We start from the raw sequence: 26,288 nt of genomic DNA, 5'->3' as shown, positions 1-26,288 counted from the left end.
CAACAGTACCATGCCTGGGGCACTAAATGAGCCAAACCCTTCAAAAACTGTTCTCATTTAAGCCCTGAAAGCATCCTATCTGCTACCTATTATCTCCCCACCCCATGGTCCTCCTTCCCAAGCCCATGTCAGCTCAATTTTATAAGAAACATCAGAGAGGATGGGTGAATTGTCCACAGTACACAGCACTTAAACAGTGAAGTTAGGATTCAAAATTTCAAGTGAGTTTTCTTTGGTTTGAGTCATCTGTTGGGTGACTGCTAGTTGGTTAGGACAGGTGGCAGGTTAAACAACCTGTCCAAGGTCACACAGCTAGTGAGTATTGGAACCAGGCTGCAATTAGACCTTCACTGTCTTCGGAATGTCTTATGTGAGTCGGCTTTGATGTGGAAATGAAAGAGGGACTAGTTTCATGCTGGGGACAATATGGGGCAGGCAGAGGAAGAGGAGGAACAGGCAGGTGCCTGGAGGCCTGAGGTCCCTAGTTTGCAGAAATCTTGAGAATGGAGATAGGAGGTTAAGCCAATCCTATGAACCCCTGCGAAGGCTCAATCTAAGTTTTATTGAATGGCGATGATGGCGTCTCTCTCCCCTGGGCTTATGCTGTGTGTGAGGCATGTTACGCTCAGTATCTCCTTCGTCCACATAGTAACTGCAAAGTAGAGACAATGGCAGCCCAATTTTATAGGACAGGAAAAGGAGGCTCAGAGCTCACCTTGCTCCCAGCTAGTTAGGAAAAGAGCCAGGATTGTCATTCTAGTTGTGTGCCTCTAGTTCCCTGGGTCCCTCCCTGCCTGCCACCAGTTTCCATGGGTGGACCCCCCGGGTGGCTGGGCCCCCAGGTGTACAGGTGTATGTTTACCCAGAAGCAGGGTCTGCTGGGCCTGTGTCCTCTCCCGTTCTTCTTGCAGCTGTTGCCTGGCTTTTTCCTCCAAGGCCTGGAGCTCTAGCCGGTGTGCCTGGTGCTGGATGTGGAGGCTGTGGCTGGATTCCTTCTTCAAGCGTTCCTCTGTGGCCTGTGGAAAAAAGCAAGAGGAAGGACTCATGAAACTGGGCACTCGTTACTCATTTGTGGAGGGCTTATCAGGGTACAGGGGATGCTCCAGCAATGGCCTGACCACAGCAATCATTTTTACACCGTGTAAACCCACCATCTCCACTAGATTGGACACCTGTTCCAATGTGGGTCAGCCAGATTTCTTTCATTTAGAATTTGGTGTTAGGAGGTAGAGGAGAGAGGGACCAAGAAAGAGAGACAGACAGACAGATACTGTGTGGCTCAGATTTAACATAGTCAGGAGCACAAAGTGAGCATCTTCCCAGGCTGAGTGGAGGCACCTGTCTGTTGGTTTCTGTGGTGGAGACAAAAATGGCCATCAAGTTGTTCACATCTGAATTCCTGGAAGCTGAATATGTTGCCTTCCATAGCAAGAACGACTTTGCAGACATGACTGATTGAGCAAAGGATGCTGGGAGGGGAGATGACTCTGAATTATTGGGGTGGGCCTCCGTCACAAGACTAATTTTAAGAGGGATGCAGGAAGGTCATTTGGAGATAATTTGATGGTGGAAGCAGAGGGGAGAACAGGATAGAGAAAGATCTAGAAGTGCTGCCCGCTAGTTTCAAGACACAGGAGGGGCCAAGAGCCGAAGAACTCAGGCAGTCACTGACAGGAGCTGGAGAAAGCTTCAGGAGGAACTCAGCCCTGCACTGCCTCACTTTAGAGCAAGCACTGACAGGTACTAAATCTGTGCTGGGTTAAGACCCTCCCTTTCTGGTCATTTGTTACAGCAGCAATAGGAAACGAATACAGTTTCTTTTCTCTTTGCTTTTTCTTGTTTTTGGCAAGAAAGTTTCAGTTCTAAAATACTTTTTAGATGAGGAAACAGATAGGTAAGCTTTTCCAAGGTCACACAGAAACGATGACAGTGTTATCACACCCCCCCTTTAACAGAGGAGAAATTAGGATCAGAAAGGTAAAGGACCCGCCTGATGACAGGTCACAGCGGGGCGGCCCCTGGGTGACAGAGTTCAGTCCAGACAAACAAACAAAGTTACATGTTACCAGGTACCAGGTGTCAACCAGAAAGAGCATAGATTTCTGGAAGAAAGTTGCGGCAAGATTCCCTAACCTATCTTAGCTAGTAGAAAGAGCCCCAACGAAAGCCACAAGCGGGTCTCTCCCTCCACACGCCACACCCTTGAGTGCCTTCCCCGCTTTTCCTGCTTCTCACTGCTTCCCACTGCCTGCCTAAGAAACTTGCTGTCTGCTTCCTGCTTCGTGAATCACCTTGAAATTCTATTTATCAACACATTCGAGAGCTTGGAACTGGGGGGCAGAGGAATGAGTTGGGATCTCTCATTAAACTCTCTCCCTATGTGGTGACAAAGTTTCCTCCGGAGACATCTCTTTCTGGGTCCCCTTGTTGCAGTGTGGACTGAGTGCTGTCCCCCAGCACAGCCAGCCCCTGGCTCTTCCTACGTGGCCTGCGATGGCCCCTGGATCCCAATCCCTCTCATTCCTTCTTCCTGGTTTGCTCCCTGGATTGGTGGGACACCTCTTTAAGGACGTTCCTCAGATGGCAGGGAGGGAACGCCTTTTGAGAAAGTGGCATTTGAGCCAGGCCCTAAGGCAGAAGGCGTGAGATAAAGTGTGTTTGAAGCACTTGCTGATTAAACATCACGGAGGGACTGACAGCCACACTGCAGCTTCCCAACCCCTTTGGAGGGTTTTTGTTGCTGAGTAGATTTTTCTTAACCTGCTTCTCCCCCCCCCCCCCCGAGCACGAGTCCCCAGCATGCATCATGTCATGACAGCATGTTGTTCTTGTTAACATAAGGGCAGGTAGGAAACACCATGCCAGAAGCCCAACAAAGCTGAGCCTAATTTGAAATTTACTAGCTGTGTGACCTTCAGCAAGTTACTGGACCTCTCTGAGCCTCTGTCCTCATATAGGAAAAGGTATGAGGATAACGACGACCTTGTGGGTGATGGTGGGGCCTGGAGATAATGGGCAAAAGGCAGCGTAGAGTGCCCAGCAGGTGCCCCTCACCTTGAGCTCCTGGGCGTTGGCCTTCTCGAGCATGCGCAGGGCCTGCTGCGCCTTGGCGGCCTGGCCCTGCTGCAGGCTCTCCTGGAGCTGGCGCTGCAGCTTCTCCCTCTCGTGGTCCGACAGCTGCTCGAGCGCCTGCAGGTCCCCCCGGTAGTCGCTGGCGCACTGCTCCAGAGCCCGCTGCAGCTGAGACACCTGCGGACGGCATCCCAGCTCAGGCCCGGCCCTTCTCCTTTCCGGGGGCGGGGGGCACGGTTTGCAAAGGCAAGCTTTCCAAGCGACCCCTCATCCTAGCTGAGCCTCCCGCACCTGTGGGAGAACCTGCAAGGCCTGCAGAGGACGCCTCAGCTAGAGCCACGAAGGCCAGGAAGAAGGGAAAAGGGTGCGACAGGAACTTTGCAGGGGAATCGGGCCCAGTCTCCCCTGCAGAGCTCACTCAGCGACCTCCCTCGCCCGCCCGAGGGACTTGCTCAGATCTCATTCCTCACTGAGGCTTTTCCTGAAGGCTCCATCCAGTGCCAAACCTCCCAGCTGTGCCCCCACCTCATCCCCAGCAGCCCCATCACCTCCGCCGGCTCTCTTTCCTGAAGTCCTTATCATTTCGAATCCCCTGCGTGACTCACTTTCTTATTTACCGTGGCCACCTCCTCTGCTAAAAGCAAAATCCCGACATCCCTCCCATCTGCCTGGGACCCGTTCAGGACCTCCGTGGTGACCAGATAAAATGGGGTAGTGTTTGCATAGAACCTGCACACATCCTTTGTACTTTAAAACAGCTCTACAATTCTATACCTACTACAGTGTAAATGCTATGAAATAGTTATTAAACTGCACTGTTTAGGAAATAATGACAGGGAAAAAAAATCTGTACATGTTCTGTATGGATCCAGTTTCTCCCCCAATCTGTAGAGGGTTAAATCCACAGATGAATGAATATTACCTGCTCCACTTCTGCTGCCAATACAACATACAATATATTAACTACACAGTATATTATAATTATTTGATATATACTCTCTAACAGTCAATCACTAATAATAGGTCCTCACAAGCATCGCCAGTTTTGAATGAATAAGCAAAACCTAGAATCCCATCTAGCCCTGGACTTAGGATGCTCTCCCAGCTTGCAGGAGAACCAGGCCCCTGTGCTTTCCCAACAGTGCAGGGGGGAGACACAGTCTCACTGAGGAAGCCCCCCACCGGCCCCCCAGGGTTGCCCTTCTACCTGGGTTTGCAGTCTGGCCTTCTGGCTTTGCCAGTCCTGCAGATGGCGGATTTCCGGTGCCTTCTCCTTCAGCAAAGAGCCTAGTGGAGCTTGCAGGTCACTTCCTTCCTTGAGGGGAGCTTCAGTCCTTTGACGATATGGGTGTTACATCACTAAAAATCCCAGGGTTGGGAATAAAACTATGCCCTGATAGCATCTCAGCTACTCTACTCAGGTGGAGGAAGCTCCAGTCATGGTTAGTGGGGTGACAAACACCTTATTTGTCTTTCAACAAAAGCAATCTGCCACATAAATTCTAAGTGTTATTGCACAAGATTCTACCCGATTCCTATTTTAGTGGGAGCTTAATAAATGAGACAGGATGTCAGAATGACTGAGAGCTTAGAGTTGTTGTTTTTTCTTTTGGGGGGGGGTGGTCCTTGGAGGTACCAAAAAAGATGTCTCTATGGTCTAATTTCACAACTCTTCTGTGGATGAGAAGAAAGCAACAGTAATACTTTACACCATACTTTACACTTTTCAAAGCATGTTCATAATTTTTACTGGCTGTCCCCATTTGTGAACTGAAGAATTATAAATAGACCTTTTCTCAGGTAGAATGAACAAGAAAGAGCTCCAACAGTCTCTGCTTCCTAGAGAAGAGGCCAACAAACACCTCTGGGGGAAGGCCACCCTCCCTCGATTCTGAACTTTGGAACTAGCCAAGAAATGCAGACGTCTCCAGAAGGATGGAGAGCGTTTACCTTGTTGAACAATGTAAAAGGATGTCACATGGTCACATTCTGCTTCCCCTGACGTGACATTAGGACAGATGACCAGAGTTTAGAGGGAGTCCCTTACTGGGAAGAAAGGACATGAGAACGGGCACTTTGCTTGGTGGAGGGAAGAAGGCCCAGCAACATGGGCTCAGGCTGGGGAATCAAGCGAGAAACCGTCAAGCAGATGCCTGAAGAAAGGACAGGATGCTCACCCAGCATAACCACATGGCCAAGAGCCTGAGCGCCAGAGCTGCACTGCCTGGTTCGGATGCCAGCTGAACGACTGACTGTGATGTGACCTCAGGTGAGATCTTTAACCTGTCTGGGACCAACCTTTCTCATCTGTAACATGAGATTGACAGTGGTACCTTTGACTTGGATTGTCACACAGAGTAACAGAGTTAACGTCAATAAAGTGCGTAAAGCCATCTGGCACATGGTAAGAATTATACACAAACACCAAAAGAGGGTTTTCTGTCTTTATGTTCTAATTCTTTTAGGTTTATCTTCAAGACTTTTTATTTTGAATTTTATTTTGTGGTATGGGGCTTGAACTCAGAGCCTTGCACTTGCCAGGCAGGTGCTCTGCCACTTGAGCCAAATCCCCGCCCAACATCAAGCTTTTTTTTTTTCATTTTTCTTTTATTATTCATATGTGCATACAAGGCTTGGTTCATTTCTCCCCCCTGCCCCCACCCCCTCCCTTACCACCCACTCCACCCCCTCCCGCTCCCCCCCCTCAATACCCAGCAGAAACTATTTTGCCCTTATTTCTAATTTTGTTGTAGAGAGAGTATAAGCAATAATAGGAAGGAACAAGGGGTTTTGCTGGTTGAGATAAGGATAGCTATACAGGGCATTGACTCACATTGATTTCCTGTGCTAAACACAACCATCTTCAAAAGGTGATGAATGAGATATCTGAGTTGTGATCTGGGTATGAAACAACCTATGACGATCCAGATGAGGCTAGAGAAGCAAGGAGGGAGCTAGAGCAAGAGTGACAAGTGGCACTGCCACCCACATGGGCTGTGGGACACAGGTACACTCTCACTGTGGAATCTCAGGGGAGGAAGCTGGACTTTCTCCCGGGATAGGGGCTCATTTTCTACTATCTTAAAAATGTTTTATTGAGATAAACTTTACATATAGTGATATGCGAGTGTACAATTTAATTTTGACAAATATATATGTTTCTATCATATTTTTGTTAACTGAAAATTCTCCCTCAACCCACTTCCCATTGGTCCACCTCCCATAGGCAGCCCAGGGCTATTTCATTACTATAAGTCACTTTTGCTTGCTGGTAAGCATCATGAAAACTGCACCTGTGTGGTTTGGGTCAGAACCGTGATCTCCAAAGTCCGATGTTGATGGTTTGTGAGAGGCAGGACCTTTGGAAGGTGACAGGGTCATCTTATGGTTTGAATCTGAGATGTTCCCCATAGGCTCATGTGCTGGGGACTTGTGAAAAGTGGTTAGACCTAATCAATGGATTGATCCCTTGATGATTTCATAATATGACGGCATTCGTTACAGGGTGAAAATAGGAGGTGGGGTCGTTGGAGGAAGTAGGTCACTGGGGTGTGTCCTGAAAGACGTGTCTTGTTCCTTATTCCTTTCCTTTCTTGTTCTGCTTCCTGTCTCCTTGAAGTTGTTTCTCTCGGGTATTTGTCAGAGATGAGAAAGCTAACTAACACAGGTCATTAGGGCTCTGTCCTCGTGAACGGAAGCATCCCTTCATGGATGGATTAACGGGTATTGAGGGGTGGCTCTGTCAGGCTTGCTGGGTCTCAGGGTGTGAGGCACTGCACCAGGTTATCATGCCATCCGTACGCTCGTGGACTTCCCAGTCTCCAGAACTGTCAGCTAAACGAACTCTATTCCTTACAGTGACGACTACAGTTCTCTGTTACAGCTAAGGAAAGGGGACTAAGACAGTATGCTTTTGTTTCTAGCTTCTGTTACTCAACATAATTCAGGACTTATCTACGTTGTTGCATATGTCAGTACTCCATACTTTTTCTTGCATGAATATATCACAATTTGATTATTCATTTTTGTACTAATCGGCATTTGAGTTGTTTATGTTTCTGGGCTATTATGAATAAAGCTGTTAGAACTATTCTTATACAAGTGTTTTCTGGATATATATAAATATATATATAAATATATATATTGCTGAATAATCTAGGAGTAGAGCTACTCATAGCTATGTGCTCAACTTTTTAAGAAACTATCAAATTACTTTCTGCAGTGTTTGACCCACTTTATATTATGACCAGCAGTATATGAGAGTTCCACTTGCTCTATCTTGTTGCCAACCTTCTGTGCTATAGGTCTTTTAATTTCAATCATTTCAGCGGCTGGGAAGAGGTATCTCTTGTGGTTTTACCTTGCTTCTTCCTGATAACTAACGATGCTGAGCACATATTTATGTGCTTTTGGGCCACTCACATATGTATCTTTTAGGGAAGTGTCTGTTCAAGTACTTCGTCCATTTAAAAAATATGCTTGGGCTCAGGGTGTGACTCAAGTGGTAGAGTACCTGCCTGGAAGCACAAGGCCTTGAGTCCAAACCCCAGTACAATTCCCCAAAAAAATCTTACACTAAAAATAGGTTAGTCTTTCCTTCCTCCCTCCCTCCCTCCCTTCATCCTTTCCTTCCTCCTTTTTTCCCTCCCTCCCTCCCTCCCTCCCTTCATCCTTTCCTTCCTCCTTTTTTCCCTCCCTCCCTTCCTTCCTTTCTCTTTCTTTTCCTCCCTCCCTCCCTCTTTTTATCCCTCCCGCCCTTCCTTTCTTCCTTCATTTGTTTCAATAGGGTCTTGCTAAGTAGTCCAGGCTACCTCAAAACTCAAGATCCTTCTATCTCAGGCTCCCAAGTGTTGGGAAGGTTTGTCTTCTTTATTATTGATTTATAGGCGTTCTTCATATTTCTCAATACAGACTGGATATTTCTCCCTATTCATTTTTAATGGTAATTTTTTTTTTCATTTTTCTTTTATTATTCATGCGTGCATACAAGGCTTGGTTCATTTCTCCCCCCTGCCCCCACCCCCTCCCTTACCACCCACTCCGCCCCCTCCCGCTCCCCCCCTCAATACCCAGCAGAAACTATTTTGCCCTTATCTCTAATTTTGTTGTAGAGAGAGTATAAGCAATAATAGGAAGGAACAAGGGGTTTTGCTGGTTGAGATAAGGATAGCTATACAGGGCATTGACTCACATTGATTTCCTGTGTGTGGGTGTTACCTTCTAGGTTAATTCTTTTTGATCTAACCTTTTCTCTAGTTCCTGGTCCCCTTTTCCTATTGGCCTCAGTTGCTTTAAGGTATCTGCTTTAGTTTCTCTGCGTTAAGGGCAACAAATGCTAGCTAGTTTTTTAGGTGTCTTACCTATAATGGTAATTTTTTTAATGAGCAGAGTTTTCAATTTGATGAAAACCAATTTATCAATTCTTTGAAAATTAGTGTTTTCATATCCTATCTCTTACTCCATGCTTACTCCAAAGTTACAAAATACTCTTCTGTGTTTTAATTTTTGTGTTTACATTTATGATATATCTCAAATTAGTTTTTGTGTGTGGAGTGACATAGGTTGAGTTTCCTTTTTTCTTCATGTGTATCCATTTCCAACACCACTGGTTGAAATCCTTTCCTGTCCCCATTCACTTGCCATGGCACTGTGAGCAAAACTGAATCTACCAGCTCTACATAAGTCTATTTCTAGACCCTCCATTATTTCTGACAGGTTTATTTGTCTCTCTATATAATGAGGGCTACAGTCTGTATTACCCCAGCTTCATAGTATGTCTTAAAATCAACTTTGTTCTTCAAATTTTTTTATTTATTTATTTTTTACCTTTTTTCTAGGTCTTATGCTTTTCTACATCAATTTCAAAACAGTTTATTTATTTCTACACATAAGACAGTTGGAATTTTATTTTGTGTTGAATTGAATCTGTAGAGCAATTTATAGTAACAAGTAACCTCCTAACAATACTGAATATTTTATTTCTTGGATTTTTTTTCTGTTCTCAGGATGAGCTCAGGGTCTTTGTGCATGGTATGCAAGTGCTCTACCACTGAGTCACATCTTTAGCCCAAGACCGAATATTTCAACGTGATCATTTTGCCTATAAATAAAGACATCTCTACTCTTCCTTCCTAGCTGTGTTTCTTTCTCTTGCTTTATAGTACTGGCGAGGACCTTCAGTGTAATGTAAAGGAGCGAGAGCAGAACTTTCCCTTGCTCCCCATCTTAGCAGGAAAGTGTTCAGTACTTCATCCTAAGTGTGTTGTCTTTTGGTGGATCATAGGTCATCCTTTTCAGATTAAGTTGCCTTTTAGTCATATATTGCTGAGTTTTTATCATGAAAAGATGTTAACTTTTTCAAGTCCTTTTTCTGCACCTGTTGAGATGATTATGTATATATTCTTTTTTACTACGTGTGTACGTGCATGAAGGATTGAACTCAGGAATTTTTTTTACCTTTTTTAAATGTAAATTACATTACTTCCCTCCCAAAGTGGCTGGAATTACAGGTTTATGTTTGGGGTGTTATTATTGACTATTTTTAAAGGATTGAGTGACTCTGAAAGGGTGGAAACCCAATAGGCCTTCTTGTCACACATGATGTGAGTATTGGAGACAGAGAGACTACGATCCAGATCCAACTACCCCACATCCTACTTCTTGGCTGCATAAATTTGGGCAAGTTACTTAACCTTTGTGTTCCTCCGAAATGTTTAAAATGAAGTACCTTAATAATAGTATCTACATACTTAAAATTAAATAGATATTTCTTTAGATGTGTTTATCATATCCCAACATTGAATAAATATTTATTGTTATTATTTTCATCATTATTATTATTCCCTAGAACACCACAAGTGAGAATTTCTCTCTCTGACCTCATTTCATGGCCCCAAATTCTCTCAAACCCTAAAGAATTGATCCTACCCTGCTATCCCTCACAAAGGAAGTACAGAGGATTGGCCTGACCCCTCCTCCCCAGTAAATCTGATCATGATCTGCTCTTCCCCACTTCATATCAACAGCCAAAGAAAAAGGCACTGCTTTCTTAAAGCCACCATTCCAAGAAGCCCAGTTCACTCACAAGCATCCTGCCCAAGAGCAACTCAGAATACGCAACCCTACCCAGAAAGGAGCCACTGTACTTGCTCTGTCCTCAGTCCCTGACCTTAAATCCCAGACAACCTTCCCACTTCTTCCACTACATATCTTAGCCTTTCTACTCCTCACCCAAGAAACAACTTTTGTGGGAGCATCTTTTACATCCTTACTTCCCTTTCTCTATAACCAAGTAGCCTTCCTCACTGATACAGCCATTATAGAAAAAGGAAGGCAGCTATGATCCGTCAAATGCTGGTGGTCTGCCCAGAATCCTCTCCTTTGGAAAGCTGGCTTCCTTCCATGATGACCCTCAGGTTATAGGGTTTGGGTACAGTTAGCTTGGCCCTCATCCCCAGCTGGCCTCAGGCAAAGGCATATGACACACACCTGATCAAGCATAGACTCCATCTCCTCAGTGAGAATGATTGGTTTGAGGATGTACATGTGACCCAAGTTGAACGCATTGGAGGCCACTTTGAAATTTCTGCCAGCATTTTCAAGAAAGAGAATGTTTCTTCTCCAGGATCATGAGTTCTAAATAGGCTTCCAAGAGTTAAGTGATGGGCCCAGGATTTACCTAGAGGCTGACTCCAGAATTGTCCTTGCTGACTGTTTTGCTCAGCTGCCTCATAGACACTGAAACAGAATCTGTGGGATGCTGGAGAAGTTTTATGGGCTGGAGACTTCAATGGATTGTGTGTTTCCTTGTTTCCCTTACTATCTAGAGAGCTGCCAGATGTCAGGAGTTAACATGTCACCTGCCAGGACCCACATGTCATTTGCTAGTGCTGGGCAGTTGACCATAACTGTGGCATCTTCAGGATCACCTGGGAAGCTTTATCAAAACAAATGGCTGGAACGTGCCCTGGACCCTATCATCAGAATTCCGTAAGGTTCTGTAACACGCTGCTGCATGTTATGTTTACTCAGCAAATATTCACTCTTCTCTCCCCTGCCTCTTGTGGCTACAAGTGTGCTATAGACTGATTTCTGTCTCCCAAAATCCATATGTTGAAGTCCTAAGTGCATTTGGCACTATTGGTAGATGGAACCTATCAGAAGTAATTAGGTCAAGAGTGTGGCGCCTTCATGATGGGATTGGTGCCCTTGTAAAAGATACTGGAATGCAAACTGTCTGTCTTCTGTCAGTCTAGCTATCTATGATTTATCTCTGTCCATATGAGGACACAGTGAGAAGATGGCTATTTGCAAAGAGAACCCTCACCAGGGCTCTGAATTAACCAGCACCTTGATCTTGATGGTTGCTACTTCCTGTCTAAAAGAAATAAATTTCTATTAAGTCACCCAGTCTATCGTATTTTGTTAAGGCAGCCCACAGACTAAGACACATAAAGAGCATATGCTTCTCTACCCATTGGTGTTAGTTTTGGTCTGGTGACTTGTTCTGGCCATGAAATGTCTGTAGAAATGAGAGTGCAATTCTGCATGTAGTAGGCTTTAGGGGCATTACACAGTTCCATCAGCCCTTTTTGAGCTCTTTCCCTTTACCATGACAACAACATGCCCTGATGGGAGCTACTCCTTCAGCCTTGGTCGTAGTGTGAGAAGGCACATGGGACAAACTTAACCTGTAGGTTGTGGCTGGGGAATATTGCCTGACCCTCAGGTAGGAGTAGAACCTGTCCAAGCCAATAGTAAAGGTAGCTCATCTATGAGCTATAAAAAAAAAATCATTGACAATTTGGGGATCTTGTTACAGCAGCCACAGCTGACTAACTAATATAGGTAATAGAAATGGGGATTTCCCCTGGTGACAAAGCTTGCCTTCTCCCCTAACTATAGAGGCAAAGGTTTAGATCAGCCCAGGTCTGAATCTTAGGATTACTAACCTCTTTGAGCTTCAGACTCTTTAACTTGCAAAATAACCTCTCTGAATTGGGGTAACAATTACATAAGGTAGTTTATGTAAAGCTCGCCGCTCTACAGAAGACACGTGAGGTACATCTGCTCCCTCTCTAAGCATGATGCAAAGGGCAGTGATAAGTACTTGTGAGCAGAATGTATGAATGAATGAATCCTTCCAACTCTAAGACCTTGTGCATTGAGGTTTACCCACCTTTCTTCCTCATCGCTGCTGGATCCTTCTTCAACTGCTAACTTATCTTGATACTCTTCTCTGGGCAGTGTCTGAGAAGGTTCCTTCACCTTTGAGCATGAATCCTAAGGCAGAAACAATGGCAGAATGAGTTTAAGTGAGTTCCCTGGTTGAACCTACCTTGTTTAAACCAGAGAGCAGAAGTGAAAGAGCCCCCAGAGATTTACTCTTGGTGCCCAGCTTACAGGCCTGGGATAATGAGGTTTGTGATGATGGAGGAACTTGAACAGTGCCTGGTTTGTGATTACTGCCAGCCCTTCTCCTTGTGTCCCGATTTTCAGTCTACAAAGAAGTTCACACAGTTGATGGATCTAAAGCCCAAGGAGAGTAAGTAACCTGCCCAGTTCCCACCAGCAGTGAGTAGGAATGGGACATGGACAATCTGACCCTGGGGCCTGAACTCTCTACCACTTCAGGAGACAGTCCCATGTACACTCTGCAGAGTGGTCTGGTTGTGCCTGACTCTAGGGACTGTGGTGAGGATCAGAGAACAGCACTTGCACAAATTCAGTGGTCCATAAGTATGAGCAGCTGTAATTGTTTTTACTGTCATCATTTTCTAGAGTGTAGTATACATCTCATTTACATTGGATCAGAAAACATGGAACTTGATGAATGACTAGAAGCACTGAGAAATGGGATATGAGAAAAGAACATGGAAATGATTCATTAACAACGAGACTACGGAACTTTTAATCAATCGAATTTGTAAATGCTATCACTCTCTTCTTTCCACAGAGATATAAAGGTGAGAAAGTCCTCTAGTTGGATTGTCATGGAAACACTGTCCACGGGGAACAGTGTAATGAGACAGGTGGGAAGAGATTCATTTGTTGTCAAAGTCTTATTAGGTAAATTACAAGCTGGGGACTTCATGACCCCTGAGCCAACATCTTCCTTTATCTGGACCTGTTCACCAGCTGAAAACAGAGGGGTTGCATCTGTGGTTTTCAAACTGTGTTCTGAGGACCCTGTGAGGTATCTCAGGGACTCTGGGGTGGGAAGAGGTGGAGCTGAGCTGGAGGGGGCGCCTTGGGTTCCCATACCCACTTGATGTGGAATGAAACTGCTTTGGTGCCTTTCCATGTGATATCTGTCGAAGTCCACGATGTTAAGCAGTGATGGAAGCCTCCACATTCCCAAGCACATGACCAGTTTTCAGGCCTCAGCTAGCTGGGCCTCTGAGCAGAACTGGAAATATCTGGTCCCTCCTGCTCAGTGCAGCCTCCTCTTGGGTCTCCTCTGTCCCACTTCTCCCCAGTTGCTCCTCAGTTTCCCCTGCTAGGCCCCCTCATCTGCCCCAGTCCTGCCCTCAGACTTCTCTTCTCTTCTTTGTACTAATCCCATAGCATTAAATGCCACATGGATAGTGATGTTACCAACAAACAAATTTACTTCTCCATTTTCAAGCTTTGCCCCAATGTTTGGACATGTGTATCCAACTGCCTTATTGTTTAATAAACCTCTCAGACTGTGATGTGTCTAGAACTCCAATCAACAAGCGTGCACCTGCCTCAGGACTCAGCACAGGCCATTCTCCATGCCTGAGATGCTCTTTCCTCTGATACTTGCATTGTTTGCACCCTACTTTAGTCACTGCAACCAAGAGACTTTCTGTAGTTTAAGACTTGGGCTCTGGTACCAAAGTCCATGTTTAAATCCCAGTTCTTCCACTAATTAATGATGTAACTGTATGAAAGTTACTTAAGTTGTCCTGAGGATTAGATGGACTCATGTATGTAGTGCCTTTAGAACAGTATTAAGTACATGATGAATACAAGTTAATATTCTGCAGGATTATGGCTCCCTGACTACTTTCTGTTATGGTTTGGTTATGAAGCAGACTAATGAGCTAGGATGATGAAGATTTGAATGACAAAATTAAGAATCTAACTCTAATAGCTGAAAAATCCCTAGTAGCTTCTAACATTTATATGGTGCTTGGTGTGCGCTAGGCCCTCAACTCTGAGAGGGGTATTATCTTCCCATCCCATTTAGAGGTGACAGAACTGAGGCAGGAGAGGATAAGTAACTAGCCCAACGCCAACAGTGAATATATTACAGAGTAAGGATTCAAATATATTTTCTTTAACAACCAAACTGAGAATATATGCTTTTTATCTATCATATAATAAATATTCTAAAACCCGATCCCATATTGACCTACAAAGCAAATTTATACACAGTTCAAAGTATTGATGTTCTGCAGATTATGTTATCTGATTACATTTCAATAAAATTGAAAGCAGTAAGAAAGTAGGTTAAAAATAGCATAAACTTCAAAACTTTGAGACACAGCTAAAGATGTACTTAGAGGGAAATTTAGAGACTTAAACATATTTACTAGAAAATACTCAAGAAGTTAGAAAATGAACGATGGAATAAACCCAAAGTCAGTAACAAAAAAGAGATAATAAATGAAATTAAAAAAAAAATCTAAGCAGCACATCTGAGAATTGCCTTTTTGCAAAGACATGTTAAACTGCCAGCAGGCCTGATCAAGGCAAAGGGAAGAAGGAACACAAAGCAACATGAATAATGGACAAGGATCTCATAACAGAGCAGAGATGAAAAAGAATTCCAAATGTACTATGAGCTGCCATGAAGCCCATGAAAGGGGATCTTCAGGATGTAATTTTTGGGTTGCTTTATTGACCAGTGCTGTGCTTAAAGGAGTCCCGGGCAGAAGTCCAGAAACAGGAGTGACTGAAAACACTAAAAGAGCTGATGCATCAGATAACAACACTGGCTCTCAGCTACATTACATTTGCCTATTTCCATACATTATCTCATGGATGCCAGGAAAGATGCTGCCATCCTTGATCTATATATAGCTGCAGAACTATGGTCAGAGACATCCAGTGACTATCTCAGGTCACAGGCCACTGGAGCTTGGCATGAAAAGAGGACCCCTGTATTCTCTGATTTCTACTCATGTCATTCCATGTCAATGCACTCATACCTGAATGTGTCATGTTGACACCATCCCAGCTGCCAGCATCAGAGCCTAACTGTGAGTTCAAACTATATTGTGCAATCATGGCACTAAAAATATCTGCAAAACAGAGATTCGAAATCAACCTGAGAAGAATGACCTCAACACTATGGTGGAAAGAAGCCCTGACTCTCTCTGCCCCTACAAAAACATCAAGGCAGCAACAATTCATGAAAAAAAATCCTCCATGTGAGAAATCAGAAAATAATGAAAAGTTCCTGCACCGATGAAGAAAGAAGACTCACCAAAGGTGGAAGGCAGATTTAGGACACCCTTTTGCCAGAGGTACTGTCCCGGTTGCAGCATGATATAAGCAGACAGAGACCATCTAGCTCCTAGTTTCACCCAGGAGAGAGAAGGGGTGTCTAGCAACGCAACTTTTCCAAGGGGGCTCCCCAGAGGGTTGACTTCTGTCTGGCTAGTCAGTGAGCTCTGACAGTCCAGTCATAGACTAGCCATCTGAAGAAGAATGGAGGCAGAGGCTTAGCCTGGTGAACACCATAGCTCACTTTGTTCTCAGCACAGAGTCAGCAAACAAAAACCAGCTGTCTGCTTCTCTCTGGGAGAGAAAGAGTTGGTAGAGACTGCCAGAACCTGGCCAGCTTGATTAATGGGAGATTCTCTGGTACAAGACTAGTTTGTGAAGATGGGGGAGAAGTGCCTGCTTTATCTAATGTGCAGACAACATCACAGAGAGTCAAGGAAAAAAACAGGCAAAATTTTCCAAACAGAAGAACAATATAAACCTCCAGAAAGTGAACCTAATGAGAATTAAAACTAATTCTCAGAAAGTTGCCTACTGACATAATGAGAAAAATGAATGAACTCAACGAGAAATTCAACAGATAGAAATATACGTAATATAAATAACATTACACAACAAGCTAAGTATATGACAATAGTAAAAATGATAAATGCAATGGAGGAAAAGCAGTACAAACAAAGAAAGATCATAGCTATAAATGCACATCTGTATGTATCTGTATACACATTGAGAGATCTGTATATACAAATGGAAATCATGGTGCTGAAGAACATAGTAATTGAACTACAAATTCACTAGAGGGGTTGATCAAGCTGGCCAGATTCTGGCAGCCTCTACAACTCTTTCTCTCCCAAAAAGAAGCCGACAGCTTGGTTTTTGTTTGCTGACTCTGAGCTGAGAATAAAAGGAGCTATGGTGCCTACCACTCCAAGTCTCTGCCTCTATTCTCCTTCAGGTGGCTAGTCTACGATATGATTAAGAGATGATTAAACAGAAGAAAGAATTGACAAACTCAAAGACAGGTCACCAGAAATAATTCAGTCAGAGAAGCAAAAACGAAATAGAAGAAAAAAAAAAGTGAAGAAAGCTTAAGAGAGTTATGAGGACAAGCTACGCTTATATAGGAGTTCCAGAACGAAGCAAGAGACAAAGGACAAGAAAGCCTCTTCAGAGAAATGATGGGTGAAAAATTCCCAAACCTGGGGAATAAAATAAACACACACCTCTAAGCAGCCAAAGGACACTAAATAAGATGAAGCCAAAGAAATCTATGGTGAGACACATTGTCCAAAGTCAAAGACAGAATTTTGAAAGCAGCAAAAGAAAAGCTAGTTTGTACATATGAGAAAATCATCCTACAACGTTAACTATATTTTTCAAAGGAAATGTTGCAGACTAGAAAGGAATGGGATAATGTATACAAAGTGCTAAAAAACAAAAAAGAAACCTTACAACCAAGAATATCATACCCAGAAAACTCTCCTGCACAGTTGAAGAGAGAGATTTTCCCTGACAAACAAAAAGATGATGGACTTTATCACACTAGCCCTGCCTTACAAGAAAAAAAATTTTTAAAAAGAAATTAGAAAATATTTTGAGACAAACAGAAACAATAGTAAGACATAACTAAAGCAATGGAGCAAAAGCAGTACAAAGAAGGAAAATCCATAGCTATAAACGCCTACATTAGAAGAGGAAAGATTTCAAGTAAATAACCTAACTGCTAGAAAAACAAACTAAAGTCAAAGGTAGTAGAAGGGCAAAAATAATTAAAGTAGAGTAAATTAAATAGAAAATTGACAAAATTAATTAAAATTAGATAAGCAAAACTGTCTTAAAAAAGAAAAGACTCAAATAAAATCAGAAATTAAAGAAGTGACATTACCATTGATACCACAGAAATAAGAGAATCATAAGAAACTACTAAAACAAACTTGATAACTTAGAAGAAATGTGTCACTTCCCAGAAACATACAACCTACCAAAGCTGATTCAAGAAGAAATAAGGACGTAAAAACCAATAGGAAATAGAGAAAAAACAAAACAAAACACTTCCCAACTCACTATATCAGGCTAGCATCACCATGATCCCAAGGCAGCAAAGATACTTCAAGGAAAACTGCAGGCTTATTTCCCTAATGAATGTACATTCAAAAATTCTCAACAAAATGTAGCAAACTGAATTCAGCAACACATTAAAAGGTACAGGCATCCCACCAAACAGAATTTATCCCTCAGAAGCAAGAATGGTTATCATATGAAAGACAATTAATGAGATATACCATGTTAATAGAATGAAGGTTAAAAATGACATGATATTCTCAATAGATGCAGAAAAAGCATTGACTAAATTTAATATCCCTTCATGATTTAAAAAAAAAAAACTCTCAACAAACTAGGAATAGAAGAAATTACCTCAACAGAGGAAAGCTCACATGTGAAAATCATCATTCCCAATGGTGAAAACCAGAAAGGTCTTACTACAAGATAAGAAACAAGACAAGGATGCCTACTTTTACCACTTCCATTCAACATAGACCTAGAAGTCATAACCAGAGCAAGAAAAGGAATAGATATCCAAGTTGGAAACTATCCCTGCTTACAGATGACATGATCTTACATATAGAAAATCCTAACTAAAGATTCCACAAAATTGTTAGAACTAGTTTTTAAAAATCCAGTAATCTGCATTACTGTGGTCTGCAAATACAGAATCAACCTATAAAATCAGTTACATTTCATATATTTCATATATTAACAATTGAACTATCTGAAAAGGAATTTGGAAAACAATTCAATTTATGACAGCACCAAAAAGAATTTTTAAAAATACTCAAAATACAGCACTGATAAAAGAAAAAAGACACAAAGAAAGGAAAGACATTCTGTGATTATGATTTGGGAGGTGGACATTGTTAAAAAGCCCATACTACCCAAAGAAATCTAGGTTCATACAGTGCCTCTCAAAATCCCAATACCTTTCATTCAGTTATCATGTCACGTACCACCTGCCATATGCAGGTGTGTTAGGTACTGAAAGGATCAAGATCAATAACACATAGTTCTTCATATCAACCAGCTTATGGCCCAGCAGAGGGGAGAGTGGCATATCCTCACAATTCCAAACAGACCATGTAAATAACAAAGTTTCCTTCTTCTCTTCCTCTCATTTTGTACACCAGATATTTTAATTAAAGTACATGGTTCAAAAGGTGCTAATGTGCATTTTGGTATTTCACAAATGTACTTGACCATTGGGATCAATAAATAGCTGAGTGAGTACTTCCAAGTACAGTAATACTGTTTCAATTGCATAATTTTATGAATTCCAACTGGAATCAACTCTTGTGATAGTTAATCTTGACTGTTAACTTGATTGGATTGAGAATCACCTAGGAGATAAGTAAAGCACACCATGTGTATCTGTGAGGGTGTTTGCAGAGATGATTGGATTCTGAGGGCTGTGATCTAATGAATGGATTAATCCCTTGATGGATTTATAATACACTTATAATACATTATTGGGAGATGGTGAAAAGCAAGAGGTGGATCTTCATTAGAGGAAATAGCTCACTGGGGGCGTTTTCTTGGGAGCTATCTCTTGTTCTGGACCCTTCTTCTATTCTTTTCTCTGCTTCTTGGTTACCATGAGATAAAGAACCAATTTGACTACATGCTCCCCCTACCACAATGCTCTGCCTCACCACAGAGGCAAGGACTGTGAAATGAAATCTCTGATACCCTAACCCAAAATAAATTCTCCCTTAAGCTGGTTTTCTCAGCTATTTGGTCGCATGGTGTAAAGTTAACTAACACAACTCTCTTGCTGCTTCTCCCTTTTCTATTGTTGTTGTTACCTGCTTGGGATCCCAGCGAGCCCTCTAGCAGGAATAGTACAGAGCTACTCCTGGCACATTCTGTGGGATAGCTCCCTGACTTAACTGTTGGGTTTTCCTCAGGCATTTTTTCAGATTTAGCTCAGAACTTTCTCCAGTGCTAAAGAGTATAAATAGTGTGCACAGAAAAATAAGTAGTTCTGCTTCTTTTCTCAACCATCCACTGCAAAAACCTCCTCCCCACTCCTCCCAAGCAAATGGCTGGTTATTTTAGACCTATGTTCACATTAGGTCTTCATTGTTCAGTCACTTAACATCTTCTGGATTGTTTCTTTTAGAAAGAAACACCCACTACCAGGAAGTCTCCTGAAATGGAACATTCAAAGTCATTTTCAAGTTCAGTTGACAATCTTTCAAACGTAGCATTTTGTACATCTTAAAATAGAACACCTAATGTAATGGGGTTTTGCTGAAATGATTGCAGAGGGCTATGATAGATAAAGTCACCTTACATTTATAGAATCTTCATGGTTTTGAGAAGTACCATCATATGCTTTCCTCTGTTCATTACGAGTCTCTGGAGAATGGGGGGCAGAGGTTATTGCTACCAATAAGTAGTACAGGTATACCATCACAGGTTAGAGAGTAGGCTCTGGTGCTACTTTTCAGGTCTCAGTTTTCCTGTCTATAAAATGAAGATAACGCTAACATTTAGCTCACATGGTTGTTATGGGAACTGTGTAAATACTACTGAGTAAACACTAAGCAGGGCCTTGTTTGTGTTTACCATTATAAGTAACAAGGAGACTGATCTCAAGGAGGTACTCAGGCTTGCCTGAGGTGCCTGAGCAGGCCTGTGGTGGAGCTGGGGCAGAACCTGTGTCCTCACATCCAGCTGCAAGATGCTGCCCTGCCCTGTGCTATCTTCCCTGGCCTCAGTGAATCTCAGCCTGATGCCAGGAGTCTCTTCAAACAGGAAAAGGCCATCCCAGGTGTATGGGAGCAGACCCTCAAGTAACACAGATGGAGGGTGCCAATTCCTACCAGCTCAAGGATGCTCAGCTTCGTGATCACTCATCCACTGAATTCCAGGACAGCTAATGCCCTGGATTCATATGGTCCTACAGCTGTGTGCCTGGCAAGCCATCCAGTGCCTCCAGTGCGCAAGGGATACTTCTCAGGCCTAGGCATGCCCCTGTGTCCCTTCCCACAGGCCTGGGAGACCTTGCCTTGTGCTCCTTCCCCATGGCATGCCTCTTCCTGGTGAGGTCATGTTCTAATCTCAGTATTAGCAGATGTCAGTCTTCTGGAAAACTGTCCTTGACCCTCCAGAGCAGAGAGCATCCTCTCTCACAGGGCTGCACAGAAGTGCTTTCCTTCTGAAAGTCAAAGCACTCATCCTGGGTTATTATTGAAGTGAATCTTCATTCCCTCCATTTGGATCTGAGTCCCCAAGGATCCAGCTTGGCTCTCATTCTTCCAGGCATTCAGCTCCATGGCTTTTTATAGTGGCAGCTCTCAAAAATATTTGTGGGAACAAAATGACTTCTACAGTAGTTATCACAATGATTCTCCTTTTCCTTCCGGAGAGTGTAGGCAGGGGCATCTCTGAAAGTTTTTACCCTTCTCTGTCCCTAGCTCAGTGTGACTCAGATATCAAAGGAGTCTTCCAGAAAAACACTTTCCTTCAGAATTATTAAGGTCAGAATAGCTTTTTGGAAGCCAGTGAATGGCACTATGAATCTAAGAGAATCAGGACAGACGACATGAGAAACAAAAGGATCAGTGAGGTCTGGCTAACTTTTTTGGGGACAGAGCCATACCCGGGTTTGGCAACCCTCACTCTGCATGTTCTGGAAATGCAGTGAATATTCTGATCTCAATTTGGTGTCATTATTTTTATCTCTCTTGGTCACTGAAATGTTCTGGCAGGACAATTAAGAGCCTAAGCTTCCCTAAGCTTAAACTCCCATCTCAAACAAGTTTAAATTTTATAGCCCTCAACCCAGAAGGACATCATCCAGGAGACTGTCATTTAACACCCTGATCTGGGGGTGCTGCCCCCTCCCCACCACCAGCAGATCAGCCTGCAGCTTGTCCAGCCTTGCTCAGCTCCTCAGCATGACAACTGTCCCTTTATTGTCCTGGGTCTGGCTGCACTGCAGAAAGCTGCTCACTCAGCATGCAGGCCCTGGCAGAGCTTCTACTCACTGGGCTGGCCTGTAGATGGCTTGCAAAAGATACTTGAACCAGATCACAAACTTATGATTGGAAAAAATCAAAAAGGCTTTCCACTGTGTTGACAAAGTTGTGTGCAGACAGTCACTTAATGTGTGCTGCTGGTGGGAGTATACGCGGACCAACCTCAGTGTGAGACACTGAAGTATTTATCAAAGTTATAAATGTACAACAGTAAAGGTTACTGACGTGCACTAAGTGCTGCACTCTCACACAGCCCTCTGAGGTGGGTGGTGGCATCACCCACATATTCTCAGATGAGAAAGTTGAAGCAAAGAGATGCTACATATCCACCCAAGACTGCCCAGCCCATAAGATCTGCTGCCTACATGGTGTCCCTCCACAGTGCTACCCACTGATGTGTGAGCTATAATAGCAAAAACAACTAAATGTCTGCCTAAGAGAAGAATTAAATAAACCAATGTATTACAATCTCTCAGCTATAAAATTCTAAGTAAAAAAAGCATAGCACAGGAGAATATTCTATTATTTGTGGAAAAACATATCCATAATTATGCTTGCATATGCACAGTATAGCACTGAAAGGACATATAAGAAGAAATAAAATGAAACAAAACAAGTAGTTTTCCTGAGATAAGAAACACAGAGGAGTGGGGATGCTTTTCACTGTATATCTTTTATACCTTTTGAATTCTGTACCAAGCACTGGGATTACTTATTGGAAAATAAAATGGGTTTTGAAAGAACCAATAGTACTTGCAAAGTGCATAATAATTGTCTAATAGAAAACACAGCACCAGATGCTTAATTCCATTACTAAATGGCCATATCATTTTAAAGCTACTTCTTTCTGCATATTTCTTTGCTCTAGTGCCAGTTCAGAGGCCGACACATTCTAGGTACTCTGCAAATGACTGTGGAATGAATGAGTGATTTGCATAACGAGTTGAGTCTACAGTAACTGATATTTGTCAAGGTACCTCCTGCAACTCTGCAGAGTCTGCACTTCTCTGTAGAAACTGAGGTCAGTGCAGAACAATGTTTTAATTTAAGAAGTGCCAGATCAGGGCTGAGTTTCATGTTGAACCAACCCACAGTTCTTCACTTGAATTTTGGATGTCTACGGTCTTTGCTGCTTTAGCTGTAGCTGTGGTTCTCAACCAGTGGTAATTTGACCCCCAGGAGAGATCCATCGGTGTCTGAAGACATTTCAGTTGAGACTTTTTTTTGGAGAGCGTACAATTATCATTTCGTGAGCAGAGCCAGGGATGCTACTAACCATCTATAATACACAGCACAGTCAGTCCCTCCCCACACCCAAAGAACCATACACCCCAAAAAGTCAAGTGCTGAAGTTGAGAAGCCTTGAGCTACATTGGTTGATGGACCCATTGCCATGACTGTCAGAACCTTCTTCAGCAGCATTGGAACGCACTTAGAGTGTCCATGTGTTTGTGTGGTCTTCAACAATTAAAACCTGCCATAGAATCTTCCTGAACTGCTGTTTCACCTCATCAGTGAGGATCCCAGCCAATTCTGATCCATCCTCCTGTAGCAAGTCACCTTGAGGAGCTGAGAAACAACTGAATATTAGAGGAACAAGTTTTTCTGGGTCAAGTTTTCTGGAAATTTCTTGGCGAACTGGTAAAAAGTTCTTTTGTCCCTGGACCCAGGAATTCTCTTCTCCTCTAGAATTCTAGCTTGTTCTTTTGTTTGTTTTTTTTTTAGTGGTAGAGGTTTGAACTCAGGACTTCATGCTTGCTAGGCAGGCACTCTACCTCTTGAGCCACTCCTCCAGCCCATGAAGCTGATTCTTAAGAAACTGAGGGAGAAAATATCTGCATGTGTCTCAATAGAAACCTTCAGAAAGAATGTGGACAGCCTCATTATCAAGAAGGGGCTGGCCTGTGGAAGGAGGTACCCTGGCTCAGTTAGGCAACTCTTCTAGGCCTGTGCAGGGGATGGGGGCTGCTCAAAAATTCTCCCACAGTCTGGTGCCAGAAGTAACCAGGGAATCCTGGCCACTCTCCTTCACCAAGACACATTTGGGGTATTTGTCTAGAAGGCATCATAGGTTTAGGGTACTGTTACAGTGAGATGGGGTGGGGAGCAGGCAGCTCAGAGCCAGTGGTTCCATCTCGGCTCAGCTGCTTTCCTGCCTATGACATGGGAAAGTCACCTGACTACTCTGACCTACACTTTTTTCTTCTGCAAAATGGGTGTACTATAGGTTTGTTACAAAACTCCAGTGAAGTCAAGGATGGGAACAAGTGCTCCACAACTGACAAGTTCCCACACAAACATTAATTATTATTCAAACCCACATTCACTCAATTTTTGGCTCATTTGTACTGTGGTTAAAAAAATATATATGGTTAAGTAAGGGTCATCCCAGTAGGCAGCTCATGAAAGCTGTCGTCATGACTAGCACCTGAGCCCTAGAAAACTGGGACTGAAGGAGAGGAATTGAAGGACATCAAGGTGCACAGAAATGGGCCAAAAGAAGATTGATATGGCTGCCATGCTGAGATTCATGCTCACTCACATAGTTTTCTCTTGCCTGGAGTCTGAAGTGGACTGAAAATTTGGGACAGCAATAAATTAAGTAAAATTTAAGGCTTCTGCTGCTAAAACAGAAACACAAAGGGTTATTCAAGCCAAGGTAGGAAGACACCGACTTCACGGGTATTATTTTTATTTCTGACATCGTTAATCAAATGTTAGCTGAATGCCTATGTTTGCAATTATGTTTGTGTCAAGTTGTGTCCCCAGGAAGATATGGAGCACTACACCCTGGTACCTGTGAATGTGACCTTACTTGGAAATAAGGTCTATGAAGCCATAAGTAGTTGAGGTCATATTGGATTAGGGTTCATCCTAAATCTAGTGACTGATGGTCTTATGAGAAGGCCAGGTGAAGACACAGACACGTGGGGAAAGAGCGATGACAGGCAGAGACTGGAATAAAGCGTCTGGAAGCCAAGGAGCACCGAGGACTGCCAGTAGCCACCAGAAGCCGGAGGAGAGGCATGGAGCAGGTTCTCCTCAGCTCCTCTGGCGGGAACAAACCCCGCCAACTCCTGGATTTCAGATGTCTGGACTCCAGAACTGTGAGAGAATAAATTTCTGTTGTGTAAGCCACCAAGCATGTGACAATTCACTCCAGCAGTGCTAGGACCATGAAATAGTGCACAGGAAGCAAGCTTCACTCCCAGGCAGCATCCCTGAAAAGCGGCTTCACGGTCAGTGCTCTTGTGAAGTACATGGGGTCAGAGATGTGGAGGGAGGGGCCCAGGGCTGTGATTATTGTCTGGATGCTGAACAGAATCAAAGGCCCCTTTTATCTGCTAGGCAGCCTGCTCTCAGAGAAGGAGAAACGATTAATCTTAAAGCCTTTTTCTTTTTTTCAAGCCAGGAGGATAATTACTCAGAACTCTATTTTCCTTCATGGTTTTGAAAATGGATTTTGTGGTGATTTCTTTTTCTAGGCATTTGGCAGTGCAGGGGAAGGACTGGTGCATAAAGGAGCCCATTAACAACATGTGCCACTGGGGATGGAGAAGTGCTGAAACAGACAGGACAAATGGTCTCAATTAAATCACAAAAAGCTGGAGGTTACCTGGGTCTCCAAGATGCTGTGATGCTGGCAGTCTGATTCCCAGGGACTTTCTTCAGCTCTTTGCACAGGTCCCTTATGTTGTTGGATAAATTCCTCCAGCCTTAAAACCTAAAGAAGGCAAGAAACACTAGGCAACAAAGTGAAGTCCTGCCTTCCAGAGGTGGTCATTAATCTGGGAATCAATTCTTGATCTGTTTAGAGAGGGTCTCCTTTGATAAATTCTAAATATGCTTCTAAAAAACTACCATTAATTAGCTAGTTGCTTGTTCTTTCAAAAAAAAGATGAGAATAGCAGGTTTACAGTATTCCACACTTTCTTTTTCATTATTTATATATATGTATCTACACTAGATCTGTAGGGTGACTCTCACTGGCTTTATGTCAGGCAATTTCTTCTTTCCATTTTTTTAAAAAAAAAAGAATGAAAAGAACACACAAAAGTTATTACATGTCCAAGGTGTGAGAATATTAGTCTTCTCAATTTTTTTGAAAGAAGGTTAGTTGGTGAAGAAAATTAACAGCATTTAAGAGTTATACAGGTAAATAGAGAGTAGATTAGCCTGAAGGTGCTATTAAATTATAATGGTTTAATTAGGATGATTATTACTAACTAACTAATTGTAACTTGTCAATTAAACAGATTGGTTTTTTCCTTCCAGACTTTAAGGAGAACAAGGCCAGTAACTATAAAGGAAACTCAGACCTTGTTACCAAATCTATGTAGAAAATCTAACACATCTCAGGGACCATGTTGGGTGCAAGAGAGAAGGGGAAGGGGCAGAGTGAGAGCAAGATAGTAAGAATAAAACATGGTCCCTTTCTTTAAACTTGTCATTTTGTGGGGGGAGACATATATAGTTTTGTAATCATAGCAACACTCAGTAGAGAAAGATACAAAATAATATAGCACCATTAATGGTGCATACTCTGTGCCAGCCACAGATCTAAGCACTTTATGGTATTGTTTTAATCCTCACAACTACCACTATGAGGCAAGTATGACTGCACAGAATTCGCAGCAATAAACTCTGTCTTGGGGAGTCTAGGCAGCTTTAGGGCATCGAAGAATGAATAGATAAAGATAG

The 26,288-nt window shown here is 42.9% G+C and overlaps 1 protein-coding gene across 3 annotated transcripts in view; it reads right to left on the bottom strand.

The window, feature by feature from the left end:
* The window catches only part of Fam184b (family with sequence similarity 184 member B), a 112,970-nt gene that overhangs the window by 12,978 nt on the left and 73,704 nt on the right, over window positions 1-26,288 (bottom strand). For all 3 annotated transcript variants that reach the window (XM_074042547.1, XM_074042548.1, XM_074042546.1), the window contains exons 7-11: window positions 25,204-25,311; window positions 12,251-12,354; window positions 4,280-4,406; window positions 3,055-3,249; window positions 863-1,016 (exon numbers count right to left, since the gene is read on the bottom strand). In XM_074042547.1, coding sequence (XP_073898648.1) covers window positions 863-1,016; window positions 3,055-3,249; window positions 4,280-4,406; window positions 12,251-12,354; window positions 25,204-25,311 — 688 coding nt within the window. The remainder of the gene's footprint in view (window positions 1-862; window positions 1,017-3,054; window positions 3,250-4,279; window positions 4,407-12,250; window positions 12,355-25,203; window positions 25,312-26,288) is intronic.

The sequence above is a fragment of the Castor canadensis genome, chromosome 9, assembly GCF_047511655.1.
Source record: "Castor canadensis chromosome 9, mCasCan1.hap1v2, whole genome shotgun sequence".
NCBI classification, from domain to species: domain Eukaryota; kingdom Metazoa; phylum Chordata; class Mammalia; order Rodentia; family Castoridae; genus Castor; species Castor canadensis.
The sequence above is the reverse complement of the archived record's forward strand: the minus strand, read 5'-3'. Positions and strand labels throughout refer to the sequence as shown.